At 42.4% G+C, this 15629-nt stretch overlaps 3 protein-coding genes across 4 annotated transcripts in view; all 3 read right to left on the bottom strand.

Annotated features, from left to right (window-relative positions):
• Positions 1-1476: 1476 nt before the first annotated feature.
• On the bottom strand, positions 1477-1990 carry LOC125296085 (histone H2B 1/2-like). The gene has a single exon (XM_048245795.1). The coding sequence runs from the start codon at positions 1943-1945 to the stop codon at positions 1568-1570; it is 378 nt and encodes a 125-aa protein (XP_048101752.1). The 5' UTR covers positions 1946-1990; the 3' UTR covers positions 1477-1567.
• A 681-nt stretch (positions 1991-2671) lies between these two features.
• On the bottom strand, positions 2672-9032 carry ndufa13 (NADH:ubiquinone oxidoreductase subunit A13). The gene is made up of 5 exons (XM_048245670.1): positions 8902-9032; positions 8370-8448; positions 5742-5813; positions 5420-5489; positions 2672-2976 (listed from the first exon to the last, which is right to left on the bottom strand). The coding sequence occupies exons 1-5, from the start codon at positions 8993-8995 to the stop codon at positions 2857-2859; spliced, it is 435 nt and encodes a 144-aa protein (XP_048101627.1). The 5' UTR covers positions 8996-9032; the 3' UTR covers positions 2672-2856.
• A 2128-nt stretch (positions 9033-11160) lies between these two features.
• The window catches only part of LOC125291278 (transcriptional repressor p66 alpha-like), a 39726-nt gene continuing 35257 nt past the window's right edge, over positions 11161-15629 (bottom strand). For both annotated transcript variants that reach the window (XM_048237961.1, XM_048237967.1), the window contains exon 13: positions 11161-14088. In XM_048237961.1, the coding sequence (XP_048093918.1) occupies positions 13952-14088 (137 nt within the window). In that variant the 3' untranslated portion in view covers positions 11161-13951. The remainder of the gene's footprint in view (positions 14089-15629) is intronic.

Raw genomic sequence — 15629 nt, 5'->3', positions numbered from 1 at the left:
ATAAGTCCCTGCTCAGGGGTAAGTACTTTTGAGCAGTCCTGAGACCATTGGCTTTTACCAGACTAGGCTACCATTTGAAGGTAACAAGCCCAAAATATAATAGGCTATTTTGATCTAAGGTATACATGGATTTCTATGGAACGTCACGAAAACATGCGTGCGCAAACAAGAGGCAGAAAGCACCATAGAACAGCATAGAGCAATGCAAAAGAGCAAAAGAATAAAATGAGTTTTTGTGCTGAAAACGGCACCAATTCGAAATCACGATGGTTAGAGAATGTTAAATATGTTCAATATCCCTAACGAAATGCATGTCTTTGCCAAAAATGACAAAATACGATGTTATATTAATAATCCAAATGAACATCAAACTTTGAAATATAGTCTGAAATGAGATGTTATTATCATTGAGACAACAGGGGTATACAAAAAAATCCGATTGTAGCTTACAGCAGCCGACTATTTAGGTTAAGTTTATAACGTTGTGGACGGCCACCAAGCGTCTTCTGCCTCACGGCTGCGCGCGCATCTAGTTTTGATGGGTAAACGGGAAACCTGTGTATAGGCTTTTCACCCCTTGCAGACACGTGATTTAAGTCACGTGACGGCTCCATGCTGGACGGCAAAAAGATAGGAGATGGACGGCAAATTACATTATGTCATGATGAACTGAACACCATTACTGTAACACCTTTGTAGTTCAATGTATTGCTGTTTGGGGTCTGATAGTCAAAGACAGATGCCAGTGGTGTTGTTAGATGAAATGGGTCATGATCGCAAATGTAAAGTTATTAAAACTGGTGGTAACAGCAAGGGGAGATAATGTTAGGTCGTAAAGTTAGGCTACTGTAATTAACATTATGGTAAATGAACACCCATAAGTATTTCTGGACTAAAATATTGCAAAGCGATTTGGTTACTTTATATGTCTTGCTTTTATCAGTTGTAACATAGTCAAAACGTTAAGAATGTCATATCAGAACATGAAATAATTACTAGCTGCCACACTTAGAAGCTAGCTATGCTTAACAATCTTTGGTCTAAGCAAGATGCTAAAGGAGTCAGGCATAGACTGTATATATATACAGTCTATGGAGTCAGGCAATCCACACTCGCCCAATACGTCTTCAGAAATAATAATTAACCCGTTAATTCAGAAAAACAGGGCGCAGTTTTTCCCCCCAGCAAAAACATTTGACGCTAAACGAGACAGATGAAGCCACAATGGTCGTTTGGGTTTGAGAATATTTCTCCGAAAATCTAGGTTTCTTTTAAAAACTGGTGGCGTTGGCGAGCATCAGTATTCGCCTGAAATTAAAGTTGTGGTAGTTGCTAGTGTTCCTCTACTTCAACTCTGACTATAAACTGACAACTCTAACATTACCACCCACCCACTATTGAAAGATATTCGTAATTATTAGATATACCCTTGGTCATGACTTACTGAGGTAATGGAAAAAATATATGGGAACTTCATTCATAGGACACTAATGCCACCTGGAATAGCTTTATAAAGAACAAATGGGTGGCTCTTAAAAGAGCCGTTGGTTTTGGAGACGATGACCGTCTACTTAGCACTAGTGTACTTGGTGACAGCCTTTGTTCCCTCAGATACGGCATGCTTTGCCAACTCCCCGGGAAGCAACAGGCGGACAGCGGTCTGAATCTCCCTGGAAGAGATGGTACGGCGCTTGCTGATGTGAGCCAAACGAGAAGCTTCTCCGGCGATGCGGTCAAAGATGTCTTTCACGAAAGAATTCATGATGCCCATCCCCTTGGAGGAGATGCCGGTGTCAGGATGAACCTGCTTCAGGACCTTGTAGATGTAGATGCCATAACTCTCCTTCCTGGTCCTCCTGCGCTTCTTCCCACTCTTGTTGGCCGGTTTCAGGACGGCTTTCTTGGCGCCTTTCTTGGGCGCTGACTTCGGGGCTACTTCAGGCATATTAAAGAGTTGAGTTGATTAATTATCTTTACCAGAGAGATTCAAATGCTTGACACTAGAGAGGCATAATGCGCGGAACGACCCATTTAATATAGAACTACCACGGACGTCGGTGAAAACATCAGAATTATTGGCGCCACCTGGTGCGGACCTGGTTGAAAGCAAATTTCTGTACTAGGCGCCAAAATTGCGCGCTAAGTAAAAGGCGCCAATCTTTTCTGTTAAACCGCAATTGACATCATGGCAGTTATCGTTTGAATTATTGGTCTACAATATTATATAATCAGAAAAGTAAAGGAACAAATGACTTTAATTTTATTTTCTACATTAATTTGAGTATTTAAAAATGCACCAGTAAAGACTGTAGCCTGCTCGGAAACTCCCTGCAAATCATGCAGTAAACCGTTCCTTGTCTTTTCTCTCAGCTATAAATAACACAACATACCACCTCAATTATGACCATTTACTGTTCAGTAACCCCCCTGGAATGGCCTCTACGACACATTTAATTTTCATTTGACACACATTTGCTTCACAATAGTCTACAATATTTAACGCCTCTGGTAGCATTCCCTTTTGACATTATAAGAGTGCAGAGATCCTATTCATTCAGTCCCACGGGCAGCTAACGGCATTTGGATACCTTCCTAATTATTACTGTACAAATGAACTGCTAAATCCAATCCGGTAACAACACTCACAATAATCACCATCATATAAGGGAGATACAGAAAAAAAAGTTATTTAATATTTGATTTTGAACATTTACAGTTAGTACAGACAGCTCGTCTGCCATCCTGGATCAGACAGCTGGCGGCCGATTGATCGATCTCTAAGATGGTGGTGGGGTGCTGCTCTCAGCCCACATGGGGCAGCAGAGGTTACGGAGATGGCAGTGGGGGTTGGTGGGACTACATGTACTTGAGGAAGCCAAACTTCTTCTGTATGAGCTCCTCGCGCGGCCGCAGGTTGTACAGCTCCTCTGTGGTGGGACTTACCCAACGCTCAGTGTGGAACATGCTCTCTCCAACCTACAGACACAAACACAGAGACTTCAGCCCAAACAGCCATAGATTTGCATTCTTCTGTCCCATGTCTGTGATTCATACATCTGCCAAATACTTTAACCATAACAATTGCACTTCATTTATTCACAGCTGATGCTTTAATACAAAGAACAGTAAAGTGAGGAACATGCAAGCTATAATGCAACATAACAGAAAAGGACCTTAAAACTCCTTACATACAGTAGAAGAGAAAAACGAAAGGATCCATTAATAGAGGCGGAAACAAATTGTTTGGTTATGGACAGACATAGAATGATTAATGATGATTCAAATGCACAAATAAAAGACTGATCTATACAAAACAATGACCCATCCTGATTAATAACAAATACACAAAAAAAAAAAAAAAAAAGAGAAGAGTGTGGAAGAGAAAAGGCAGAACATGAGAAATAGAACCAGCTGGTCACAGTCAAAGGACCGTTAGGGCCTACAGTCACGCAAACAGGCTCCATCTCGGTACCAACAACGCATAGACCACAGGTAGGGCCTACAGACACCAACGACACAACATCTTCATTTAGCATCATGCACATTGACCACTGGTTTGTAGAAGAAAGAAAACAAGTGTTCACAGGAAACTTGATAAACGCAGTAAGTTCTCACATGTAATACACTTTACACACACAACTGTTGGTAAAGCATATATATTGCCACGATGCCCATTGTCAAGGATATCTACAGCCAATGCTATGACAACACATTTTATTTGCACAGGGTCACTTTTATTGTAGTGATAATCAGCTGACTATCCAGATCTGATGTTCACAAGCACCAGTATCCAGGGCCGTCGCAAGGGGGGGCCCATAAGCCATTTCATAGGCTACTTCACAGAATCGCATACAAATGGAAACCAAACTTGTGTAGACAAAGGCAAACACTTTAACGGGACATTAATTGGGCATGAATCATTGCACTGAACGCTATTTGTCAATGAACAGAAACACACAAGACATTCAGACTATTGATAAGATGCACTAGGCCTACACGGAAACTGGTCTGTCTGGGATTCGGACGTGCTCAAAAATGAAAAAAAAAAAAGTTGGGCTAGATTTTTTGATAGTTTTCAGGGGTTATGAGGAGCAATATGAGAGAAATTTGCTGATCACTGATCGTTGTTTTGGGAGCCCGTTAAGCCTTTTCCAAGGCGTCAGTGAGTGAGGGAGTTGAAGGTTCTTAGTGATTAGGAGGAACAATATGAAAGACATTTGGTGTCATCACTGATCGTTGTTTTAGGACATTAAGCCACATTCAGCTTTTTGTTTACAATAGGCAATAATAATAATAATAATAATAATAATAAACTTTATTTGTATAGCACCTTTCATACATGGAATGCAGCTCAAAGTGCTTTACATTTGGAGCATGTAACACAATAATGCAAATTGAAGAAAATTTAAGAAAAACAAGTACACTAAAGGCTCATCACTGAGGTTGTAGAGGTTGAATTCACCTGCGATCGGATTCCGCCATAATACATAATACAATTAATAAAGAATAAACGCTTAATGTCATCTTTGGCCAGGTGCGAGGTCCCATCAGACACAAGGCCCTGGGCGATGACCCCCCCCCACACACCTCTGCCCCTTGCGACAGCCTGGCCAGTATCCTACAAAAAGTGATGTCAGTGCCATAGCTGACCATCAGAGAGGTACACTGAACTCATAATAGAGATAGAGGTAGAATACACAAGTGGTTCTGTGACTTCCTTAAATGTATGATCTTGTTGCACTGACAATAAGCCATTTATGATATATACCAGGGTTCCCATACCTGGTAAACAGATTACCCATTCAAACTCTTTTGGCTTTAGTGTTGTATCTTGGGAAAAGCCTGACACCATCAACTTGGCAAAAACAACACACACTTCAGCTTTCCTGCAGTTAGGAGAATCACTGTATCCTTGAGCTCTGCTTTCACAATATTTCAGATTGGTATAGAAAGTTTTGAACACACAACACTGATTGTTCTCATCCACCATTCAAGGGCATTTACAAGTCATCTTCTGGGCAACACCACCCAATAGCTACAAAACTGACACAGAGCCTGGAGAAGTCCTACATTTCTCACAGTAAATGTTCCATTACAAGACTGACCAGAACCAACCCCATACTGTGCGACAGCAGAGACCAAGGACCTGAGTCACAATCACTCCTTAGTGGTGGTAGAGTGTGAGACAGGGTCTGCAACTTCAGAGTGCCAGTGATGTTTCTGAACCTTTTCAAAAAGGACTTAGAAGTGGGATGCGGTACAACAGAGCTCAATGCAGCACACCTCTACCATACATCCGCACACAAACAGAAACTTAGACATGAGCCATTTCTCAAAGCTCTTATTCCTCTAATAGGAGAGGAGAGCCAGTGAATAGTTAAGGTGAGGCGTGATTTGGGAACATGGTATCATCTCTAACCTTCCAGCCAGGAACCTCCTTCATGATGGCCGCCTCCTCCTCCAGATTCTCCCGCATCATTCGCAGTGTCCTGATTGAGAGAGAGACAGAGAGAGTGAGCACAAACAGGAAGGGAGAGAGACAGAGCAAGGGGTAGAATAAAAAAATGTAGTGATGTAGTACATCATATTTTGACCAGTCAGAAAAAGACAGTAATATAGACATAGTGACACAGTAACACAGACTAAGTGACTAATAATAATTTTCACTTTGGTGTGAACAGCAATGTTTAGCAAAATTGAAGAAAAACAAGTACACTAAAGCTTGTAGAGATTGAATTCACCTGCGATCGGATTCCGCCTGCAAGAGTGGCAAGAGGGCAATACGAGCCTCCAGGTCCTCAATGTGCATTCTCCTGCCAAACACACACACGCACAAAGAGAAAGAACAAGAACAAACACTGTGAGAGGCATGTGAGGTCACAGCTTTGAAGCACCGGCAGGAGTTCAGACACTGGTACTAGAGGGGGAGCAGCTTCACAGAAGAGAACTTCTGACGGCAAATTTGAGGAAAAGTTGGTATACCACCCTTCTTACCTAATTTGAGGGTGCTGATTCTGAATATTTTGTTTACGAAGCTCAATTCTGAGTTCTAAGCCGCATAATCAGCATTTTAACATAAAATAGCGATTTTTTTGGCTTATTTTTCCCTAAATTGGGTTGATTTTAAATGTAATCACTAAAACCAAATAAAAGTGTTCTCTAAATACATGTTTGAGCATTAAAGAAGCCATACTATAGTTTATTAATGTATTTAATGGGAACATGATTACAGTTAACATGTAATAAACTCGGAAATTCTAATCAAAGCACAACCATATTTTTATTGCTAACATAGTGAGTCACTCATGTTGTGTTTAATGCATTTCATCACAATAACAAGTTGCACAGATAACCTTCAACTCAGAATATATCCTACAGTACATATGAACTTAGATAGCGGGAATAAGCCTAATGCAGAACTGCATCTACCGCCAGCCACAACCGACAAGTAAAAACATTTAACTTCTAGTAACACTGGATTTGGTATGTGTGCTTGCCTCTATACTAGAGCTTGATAATGTGCTTTTCTAATATGCCATTGAGCAGCATCACTTGTTGGTGGTAGAGCCTCTGATCCTCGACATCTAGAAAACAGAGTGGCTCTGGCTTAGTGTTGTCACGATACCAAAATTATGACTTTGATACAATACCTGCCATAAATATCCTGGTACTCGATACTGAAACGATATCCAAATCCTAAAATATCTGGAAAAGAAAGAACGCAGGCCTCCTCCAAGTGTATTGAGTCATTTGTGTTGAATTTGGTGCACTTTTGGTCAATTCTGGGTTTTGAACTTCTATACTTCCTACATAATTATTATTTTTGTAGTCAGTAAAATAGTAGTTTGTGTGTGATTAAGTCCTTTATTGTTTGTTATAGCTCATTTATATTGTGTGGTGTTTTGGCAATAAATTACCATTAAATAGCCTAAGTAGGCTAGATCAAGGTCAGTGTTCAAATTACTGCATGCAAATCACTTATTGCTATGCAGAAGAGCCTAATCTTTAGGCCATCTGATGTAGGCTACCCTAGGCCTTCCCGTGTTTATGGGATTTCTTTGACAGTTGCAAAGGGAAAAAAGTGAAGATAGTCTTCTTTGCTCCCAGTGTAATTTAATAAGAACATGTATGTTTCAACCACTCGGGTCTTAATCAGATAGGCCTACACCATTATCTGTTGCAATATCTGTGTGCATTCCTACATACATTAGGTCTATTTCTTTGATAGTTAACATTATTTGCTACCACATAACAAATACCAAATAACAATACAAACGTTTCTTACAAACTTTCCTGCATACTTCTTAAATGTGCTGCAGTCAGATGGGTGTCCTAAAGACATAACTAGATCTTGGGCATCTATTACCAGTGTTGAATGAGCCGTTTTTGCAGTGATCACTACTGGACATTCCACATTGCTAGACAGCACTTGAGTGAGGATAGACTTATTTCCACTTCACAAATAACCATTGCTATCTGCAATAGCTACAGTACAGGGACATTAATCAGTTCATAGCTGAGGATTTGTCCCAAGTCCACTTCCCTTTCAGCATCATATGCAGTAATGATGCACTGGAGAGTATTTATTTTTGTTGCACTATAAAGGAAATCTTGTCTACATTTTTTGCAAATAATGCAATCTCCATAGCACTCTTCAGCACTCCTCAAACATGCACACTTTTCCATTGTTTTGCATGGCTGGAATTTGAATGATAGGAAAGAGCACCAGTGAGAAGTTTTAACTAGGCAAGCACTGTCGCCTTTACAGTAAAAAAAAAATACAGTGTAAATCCTCTGTAAAGAGTGACAACTATTCATAATAGTTAGTGACAAAGTGCTTTCTACAGAAAAATGAGCAGTCACATACAATTCTATCAATTTATTATCAAGGAATCTATTTTGTTTCTAAACGTCATACTGAATTTTCGCTATTTCAATTTATATTTTAGCTTATTTTCATTTGCTACTTGAGGGTCATTGGGGTAATTCCTGTCCTGTCCTACAACATATCTGATACATAGAGTTTATTAATGCCTTATTTTTTGCAATTCCTATGATATCTGATGGCAAAACCAAAAAGTATGTGAATTATGCTAATTAGCCAGCTTAAAACTCAAAATTGAACTTGGTAAACAAAATATTTGAATTCAGCACTCTCAAATTGTGTGAAATAGCCCCTTTACCGACTTTTCCTCAAATTTGCCAACAGAACTTTTTCTGAACGTTTGTTAGCTATCTGCTCTCCCTCTATACTGAAGACACCTGTTGCCAGTGATTATATGTCAAACGCTATCAAAGACTCAGATTACTCTCCCTGAATTTGGCATCCTCTGGTCAGCTCTTGGCTGTTTGTTTGTTCACAAACTCACCTCCTCTCTCGGTTCCACTTTATGATCCGCCAGTATCCAAACAGCATAATCCCAATGCCGATGCCAAACATGGAATAACCTACAAGTCCCCAGCACAGTCGGTTACTTTTACACATTGAAGAGATTATGTGATATAGAACACTCAATATGCAGTGTTAGAGGTAACTGCACTGAATAATGTCATGCTGGACCTAGATGATAGGCTTACCATATCTTTCAGCTAACATTGCCTTGACAGCAACATTAGCGTAGCTGCTAACGTTAGATGACTAACGCCGACACTACTGGCCTGTTCAACTTACATATTTGTACACATCACGAATGGACTGAAGATACAAATGTTTAATTGAATAGAAGCTATCAATAGCATAATATGTTAACAAAAATGCTTCTGAAGTTATCGATAGCTAGCTAACAGGAGCTAACGTTCATCAAGCTTTGTTGACCCTTCACTGTCAGGCGTCTTTCATGCTTTCATCGTCAGATTACAATTCTCTTGATGCCTCAACGATAATATCATTATATTACTAACCAGAGAGACCCCGACTGGGCAGATTTCTCTTATATTGAATAGGTCCATAACCTCCCGGAGGAGGCATGTCCTGCTTCACCTTGGACGACGCCATCTTCCTCCCTGCTAAAGAGTCAACAGTCGGCGTTTACATTGGCATTCATTTAAACAATTCGAAGACTTTAGCGCCCCCTGCTGAGTCGGAGAAACAAGACAGGTCAAGAGGCTTCTCAGTGAGGTTTGCCGAGGAGAAAATGAAGGAAATTAAAATAATATTAAAATATAAATACACGAATGTGTATTTCGAGGTAAAGAATCAAAGCATCCAACAGCTTTGGAAAGTTTGGTCTATATTGTTCTACATTTCTAATTTGCTCATGATATGGAATGTGGATAAATGCAAGGCTGCTGAGGTCGCTTATGCATTGTCCCCAGTTCCCTGATCAAAATAGTCTGCTGTGGGAGCCTGGGGAAAAACAATCTCCAGACATGTTTCAAACGAAAAGCCCAGAACAACGACCCAGCTTTAGGTTAGCCTACCATCATGAATATCCATGATGAGCATAACGCAGTGTGTAGTGGCCTCCCCTGCCCATGGTCAGCCCCCAGCCCCCGTGTTCACCCCTCCAGTGAGCAGTATGTGGCCAGTGTGTGCTAATGACGAGAGGGCCTCAAACATGCCTCTAATCAGGCGCTCTCGCTCACTCTCACGCGCTCAGAGAGGACTTCACAAGTGAGGAGCCGAGAGCCGTTGAGGTACCAGTCACAAAACACACACCCATATACAAGGAGACAAGGAAGTTTATTGTCACATGCATATAGTTACTGGAAGTAAGAAATGCCAGGGGTCTTGGTGTGTGTGTTGGGGGGATGACAAGGTAGATGGGATAGTGTGCTGTGTATGTGGGGAGAGGGCCGTGTGCAATATGTGTGTTGGAGAAGCTTCCTCATGAGACAATGTGCTGCTGTGTATTTTGGGGTAGTGTGCTGTAAGTATGTTGGGGATGTGTGTTGGAGAAGCTTCCTGATGAAATAATGTGCTGTGTATGTAGGGGAGAGGGGGGGGGCAGTGTACTGCAAGTATGGTGAAGGGACTTACTATTGCAAGCAGAGTACTGTATGTATGATGTATGTGAGTGATGACAGTGAAGATGTGTGTGTGGGCGGGAGGGAAGTGGAGCAGTGGCTGTGTGTGTGTGTGTGTGTGTAGTGTGTGTGTGGGTAGGTGGGGGCAGTGTGCTGTAAGTATGTAGAGGATGTGTGTTTGGAGGAGATCCTGAAGACAACACACACATACACCCCAAGGCCTGGGTCCCCAAAGGGCGCCCCGTCGCTGTTGTACAAGCAGTTCCACTCAGCTTAATCTGGGGGTGGCTGGAGCATAACATAAAGATGAACAGCCAAGGACCAAGGGCCAGAAGCCAGAACCCCAGGGTTGGGAGCAGGGAGAGGGGAACAAAGCCAGTTGAGTAGTGGAGTCTGGAGAGCCAGGGGCAGGGCAGGATTCAAATCACACACACACCCACACCCCATATACTTTACTATTATTATTATACTCAATGTAGGCTTTTCAACTTTATCTGAAGCTATACTAGTGCCAAATACCATAAACAAACTACTCCAAGGTACACAGACATTTCATGGAGGCTCTAAACAGATCAGAATACTTACTGGGCAGCAGTAAGTAGCTGGATATGTCTAGGGACTTTAATAACTGATATTATGACTAAATGACTAGATGTAGATCTTGAAACATTAATATGAGGCAACCAGTCATTTCTACCAGTCTTTTTAGGCAAGTTCCTCTACTCAGTGGCCATATTGTTTTTGGGCACTTATCGGGCATCTATTAAGGCAAAAATGCGCGTGCGCAAGGCTTCGCGACACCCACCTTGCTCCAGCAGTGAGATCACAACACATGAGTGGCACGATGTATTCACAACAAACCACATGATTGGCACAATGTATTCACATGTCAACATTTTTGCCGCGGAAGGGTCGGGATATGTAGACAACTGCCATGTTTAGGTTGATTGATGTATTGACAAACTAACCCCATGCATTTCTATGCAGGATTTTTTGAGTGCTGTGTCTCATTAGAAAGTCTCTGCTTCTACCAGACTCCTATCAAGCATGACTGACCCATTCGTTAGTGAACAAAATCTTGGTCAAGATTCATACTTCATATTTTCATGAGGGACAGGAGTATTGAGGGGAAACAATTGTATTCAGAAAACAAGTGGCATATAGTCTGAAGCAAGACAGACCAGAGACACAAAATGAAAGGGTTAAAATTATTTTTTATTATCACTTTTTTAATAGAACCAGAGAGAAAGAAAAAAAAAACCAACAAACCAAAAAAAAGAGAAACAAATTGAAACATTGATTTATTACATCAGCAGAAAAGAAGGCCAGGGTGCCTTTCGGTTATGCTACTTAGAAAACAGCGCCTGTAACCCAGGGCGACGGAATGGTGTGACATCTTTGGACAGCAGCAGCCAGGACAGTGTATTCCTCGCTCTCTGATTGGCTGAAGCCTGTCATAAAGGCGCTATGATTCGTTGTGGAGACTTGAATTCCTCAATAGACCTCTGAAGTTCACCCACAAAAGGACCCAAAATCTGCCATCTTTGCCAATATAAGGGGATCCGGGTACCAGGTATCTGGGCAAAGATGGTAGCTTTGGGTCCTTTTTATAGGCAAACTTAAGAGGTCTATGTCAGACACAACATGGCTGTAGGAAAGCCACAAAAGGGATTTAGATAGATAGCCAAATGTACAACGAGACATGATTAGACAGAACAACAGATTTAAACATGAATAACCTTGCAACACTGTTTTGTGCAGTAGGGATTGGTGTGTGTGTGTGTGTATTAAGGGTAAGGGCAAAGTTAGAGAGTTGTGTCAGCTGAGGAGCCAATGTTTCTGACTGACTGGGTGGTAAACGTGGACATGTGGTCCCTGTCCAGCCAATCAGAAAGCTCACAGTGGACATGTGCTCCCAGTACAGCCAATCAGACAACCCGGTGATCACAAGCGAGATATCCTCAATCTCAACACTTAATCTCTGCGACTACAGAGAACATGATCAACAGTTTATCACCAACACCAACAGTTAGTCGAGGTGGAACAGAGACCCCTTCTCCAGTCACAAACACCTCCACAGAGAACAGCTCCAAAACCGCAGAAAAGATCCGAGGACCACCACCACTGCTAGGGGCCAGAGACAGACCAGAACACAGCCTGGCCTGCAGCCAGTCGAGGTGGGGTTGGGTGGTGCGGGGTAAGGTGGGGTGGGGTTGGGTGGGGTTGGGTGGTGTGGGGCGGGGTTGGGTGGTGCGGGGAAAGGTGAGTTGGGGTTGTGTGGTGTGGGGCGAGGTGAGGTGGGGTGGCGTGTTATGGAGATATTCTCAGACTTCAGAGGAGATCAGAACCCCTCCCCTCCACTTCTTGTCCTGGCAGCTGACAAAAGGAAAGCAATGACAGAAAAAAAAAAATATATATATTTGCCCAATATCTTCACATCACAAATTAGAACTCCAAAATAAATATGGCAGAGATGGCCCTTAACTCAAACAAACAAAAACAAAATAATCCTAAGCAATAACTCAAATAAGTATAACAATATAAACATAGCTCCCCCCCCCCCACTCTTTAAGCTGGGGTATGGGGTATGGGGTATCTACAGGGTGGACTGAGAGTCAGTTCTGGTGCACTTTGACACCTTGTTGATCCTTGCGTGACGTACAGATCCACGTGGTACGACTGACCAGCTGCTGTCCGTCTAATGTGTGGAGAGCGGGACCAGTCTGAGTCCAGTGGACTCCGGTGAGCACAGAACCTCTCAACGGAGACAGTGTTGCCCACCAGAGTCTAAAAAGGGTTGGGGGACAAACAGAAACACACATGAAAAATAAAAAACCAAGAAGCACAACAGGCTTGTAGGGGTCTCATGACGTGACAAGGGTCTAACAGTTGCTCAAGCGTCTTATATCAGCATCTTAAAAACTCTTAAGACTTTTTTTTTCTTTATGAACAGTCCAGTGATCGGAAAAAAAATGTTGACCACAAAGCAAAGCAAGTTACGGTCACAGATGCAATCACCAGCAGTGCTGAAGCCCCTCCCACCAGCAGTGCTCTGGTCACGCCCACCAGTTGCTACGCGGCCGGTGGAAGACGTACGCCCATCTCCATATCCCTTTTTCTGTTGTCCTCATGTTCCATTTGTTTTAGGTGGGAAGCCACAATCCGACAGAGAGATTGGAGAGGGCAGTCCCGTCATCATGACTGATAGGTGTCCAAGCCAGTAAGTAGGGGCGGGGGTGGGGTTTTATAAAATTCCAAAAAGTCCACAACGGGCTATTGTCATAATTCAGTTTGTTATGTATGGGCAACAAAAACAAGGATCATAGCAGGATCGACCCACACACACACGCTCTCTCACTGAAGGTCATATGTGACCAGGTGTTGTGGAAGCCCTTTACACAGTCTTTTATTTAATCACTTATTTGTATGTTTTTATTTAATATTTTTTCCCCATTTTAACTCCTTTTTTCATACTTTTCCTTGATCTTTTTGTAATTGTATTTTTTTTTACCATTATTTCATTTTATTCCAGTAGAAAAAAAAAACATAACAATAATAATATTAATACCACCCCAAGGTGAGGGAAGGACCATAATAACCAATGAAAACTGCGGCTCTAAAATAGTAAAAACAAGACAACAGACAATGTGGGTGGAACTGCAGCAATGCCCTGCCCCTTCACCATGTAGCTCCTCCCACTACTGGGTTACACAAGCGGAGTCTGAAAGCAAGTGCAAAAAGCCGGGGCCAACAAATAAAGCTGGAGCCTCCGCATCCAATCACCAACTCTGGCTCAGAGCTGCCTCCAACATCTGCAAGGGCAAGGGCTAGGGCTTGTGGGATAGCGGTGGAGGACTGCTCAGTAAAAATACTCTGCTTGAGGAGACCAAACCATGACATCATTTTCAGGTGCGGTGTGGCAAGTGGAGCTGGAGGGGGTGTGTGCAGCGCGGGGGGGGGGGGGGGGGGATGAAGATGATGATGATTATTTCCAGGTGTTGGCGGTCTGAGACAGCGATCTGGACGGGAGCATGTCCAGCAGGTACTCTCTCTGCCGCTCCACGGACGACGACGAGGTCTTGTGGACCGACAGGCTGGGGTTCACGTAGGCCATGGTAACACCTGAACACACACACACACACGCATGCAAAAAACACACAAGCACACACACACAAAACAAGGTCATTGATATTTGGAAGGAGCGATTTAATCCAGCTGTTTCATTATGGGATGCCACTCAACACAGCACACAGGTATATTCCTAACACGACCTCTGACCCTGTGAGGTCAGTCAGTAAATTTGTCTGAATGATCACATCCAGTCATTCAGGCACAGTTACATTCAGTTACAACAGTCTAATCCTGAGGATTAAAGCAGTGCACACAATGCATTTTAGAAACATCTATGGCCTAAATCAATCAAAACCATGCATGCATGCTCCAACACACAGAGACATACAGAGATACTCACACACACAGAGCAGAGTTTCCGCTAGAAAAAAATGGTTTCGTTTTCCGGACATTTTGATGATGTGCCGGTCAAATATCCTATTATTGCTTCTTAATTAGTCAAGTTGAGGAAAACTGGAGACAGGCTATGTAGCTTAAAGAATGACATAATCAGGCTGAATAGAATGCAACATGTTCATTAGCCTAACTTACGTAAACATGCCTAACAAGATCTAGCCAGTATATATGTTTTCATGGACAGCAAGAGTCCGCTTCGTTCATTGTTTTAAAAAGGCTACGTTGCTGCTACCCACATTATCTCCAGTGGTTCCACTGTTTAACTTGCACAGATGCGCGCACACACAAGAATGAGCGCTCACACCACTACCCCCTAAGGCTATGCCTCTTTATTTGATAACGATAAATTAAGAAATGTTTCCTATTCTGGGAAATGTTTAGTTTCTTTTGGTCCGCGGTTCAATGATGCCGTTTAATTGTGCCGAAAATTATCCGCGGACCAGCAATCTCCTCGTCGAGGCCCTAACCCTGCATATCATAGACAGAGAAAGCATAGGCCTACTGTATGCTTTGGGTACAGAACACAGTTGCATGTCCAGTGTACACGGAGAATGACTGTTTTGGAGCGGCCGCAACCCCGCAACTCCACTTCCAACGTACACGTCATGATTCCGACAGACACGCCCGACACTTCTGCTTTTTATCTGGTGGTGGTGGAGTTGACCGGACATCTGAGGCTTCAGACGTTACCAATTTATCATAGTCCATCGCGTCTGGCCTCTGAAAAAACTTTTAAGGCTAGTCTGCCTGGGCCTGGCCATGTTTGAACCGCCTCATTCATTTGTTCGTTGTTTAACATGGACGTTTTAAGCGTGCGCTTCCTATTTGAAATGCAGCATAGGCTATGTGTGTTGTTTAATAGCTTTCAAACGGTACATTTAAAACATAGCCAGAGGACGTATTGCTTTAATATAGGCTTACATTTTAAGGCTTATTCTCAAATTCAGATTGCGTTAGGGGGACGGGATTATTAGCCAATTTCAATCGGACAATTTGACCGGAGAGATTTAATTTTGTCGGACAATTATCTTTTTTTCCCGGACAACGGAAACCCTGACACAGAGACAGACAGACAAACACACAGATAGACCGACACACATACACACACACACACACACACACACACACAGCAGAGA

The sequence above is a fragment of the Alosa alosa genome, chromosome 1 (genome assembly GCF_017589495.1).
Source record: "Alosa alosa isolate M-15738 ecotype Scorff River chromosome 1, AALO_Geno_1.1, whole genome shotgun sequence".
Lineage (NCBI taxonomy): Eukaryota > Metazoa > Chordata > Actinopteri > Clupeiformes > Clupeidae > Alosa > Alosa alosa.
Note: the sequence above shows the minus strand (reverse complement) of the source record. Positions and strands in the feature narration are given on the sequence as shown.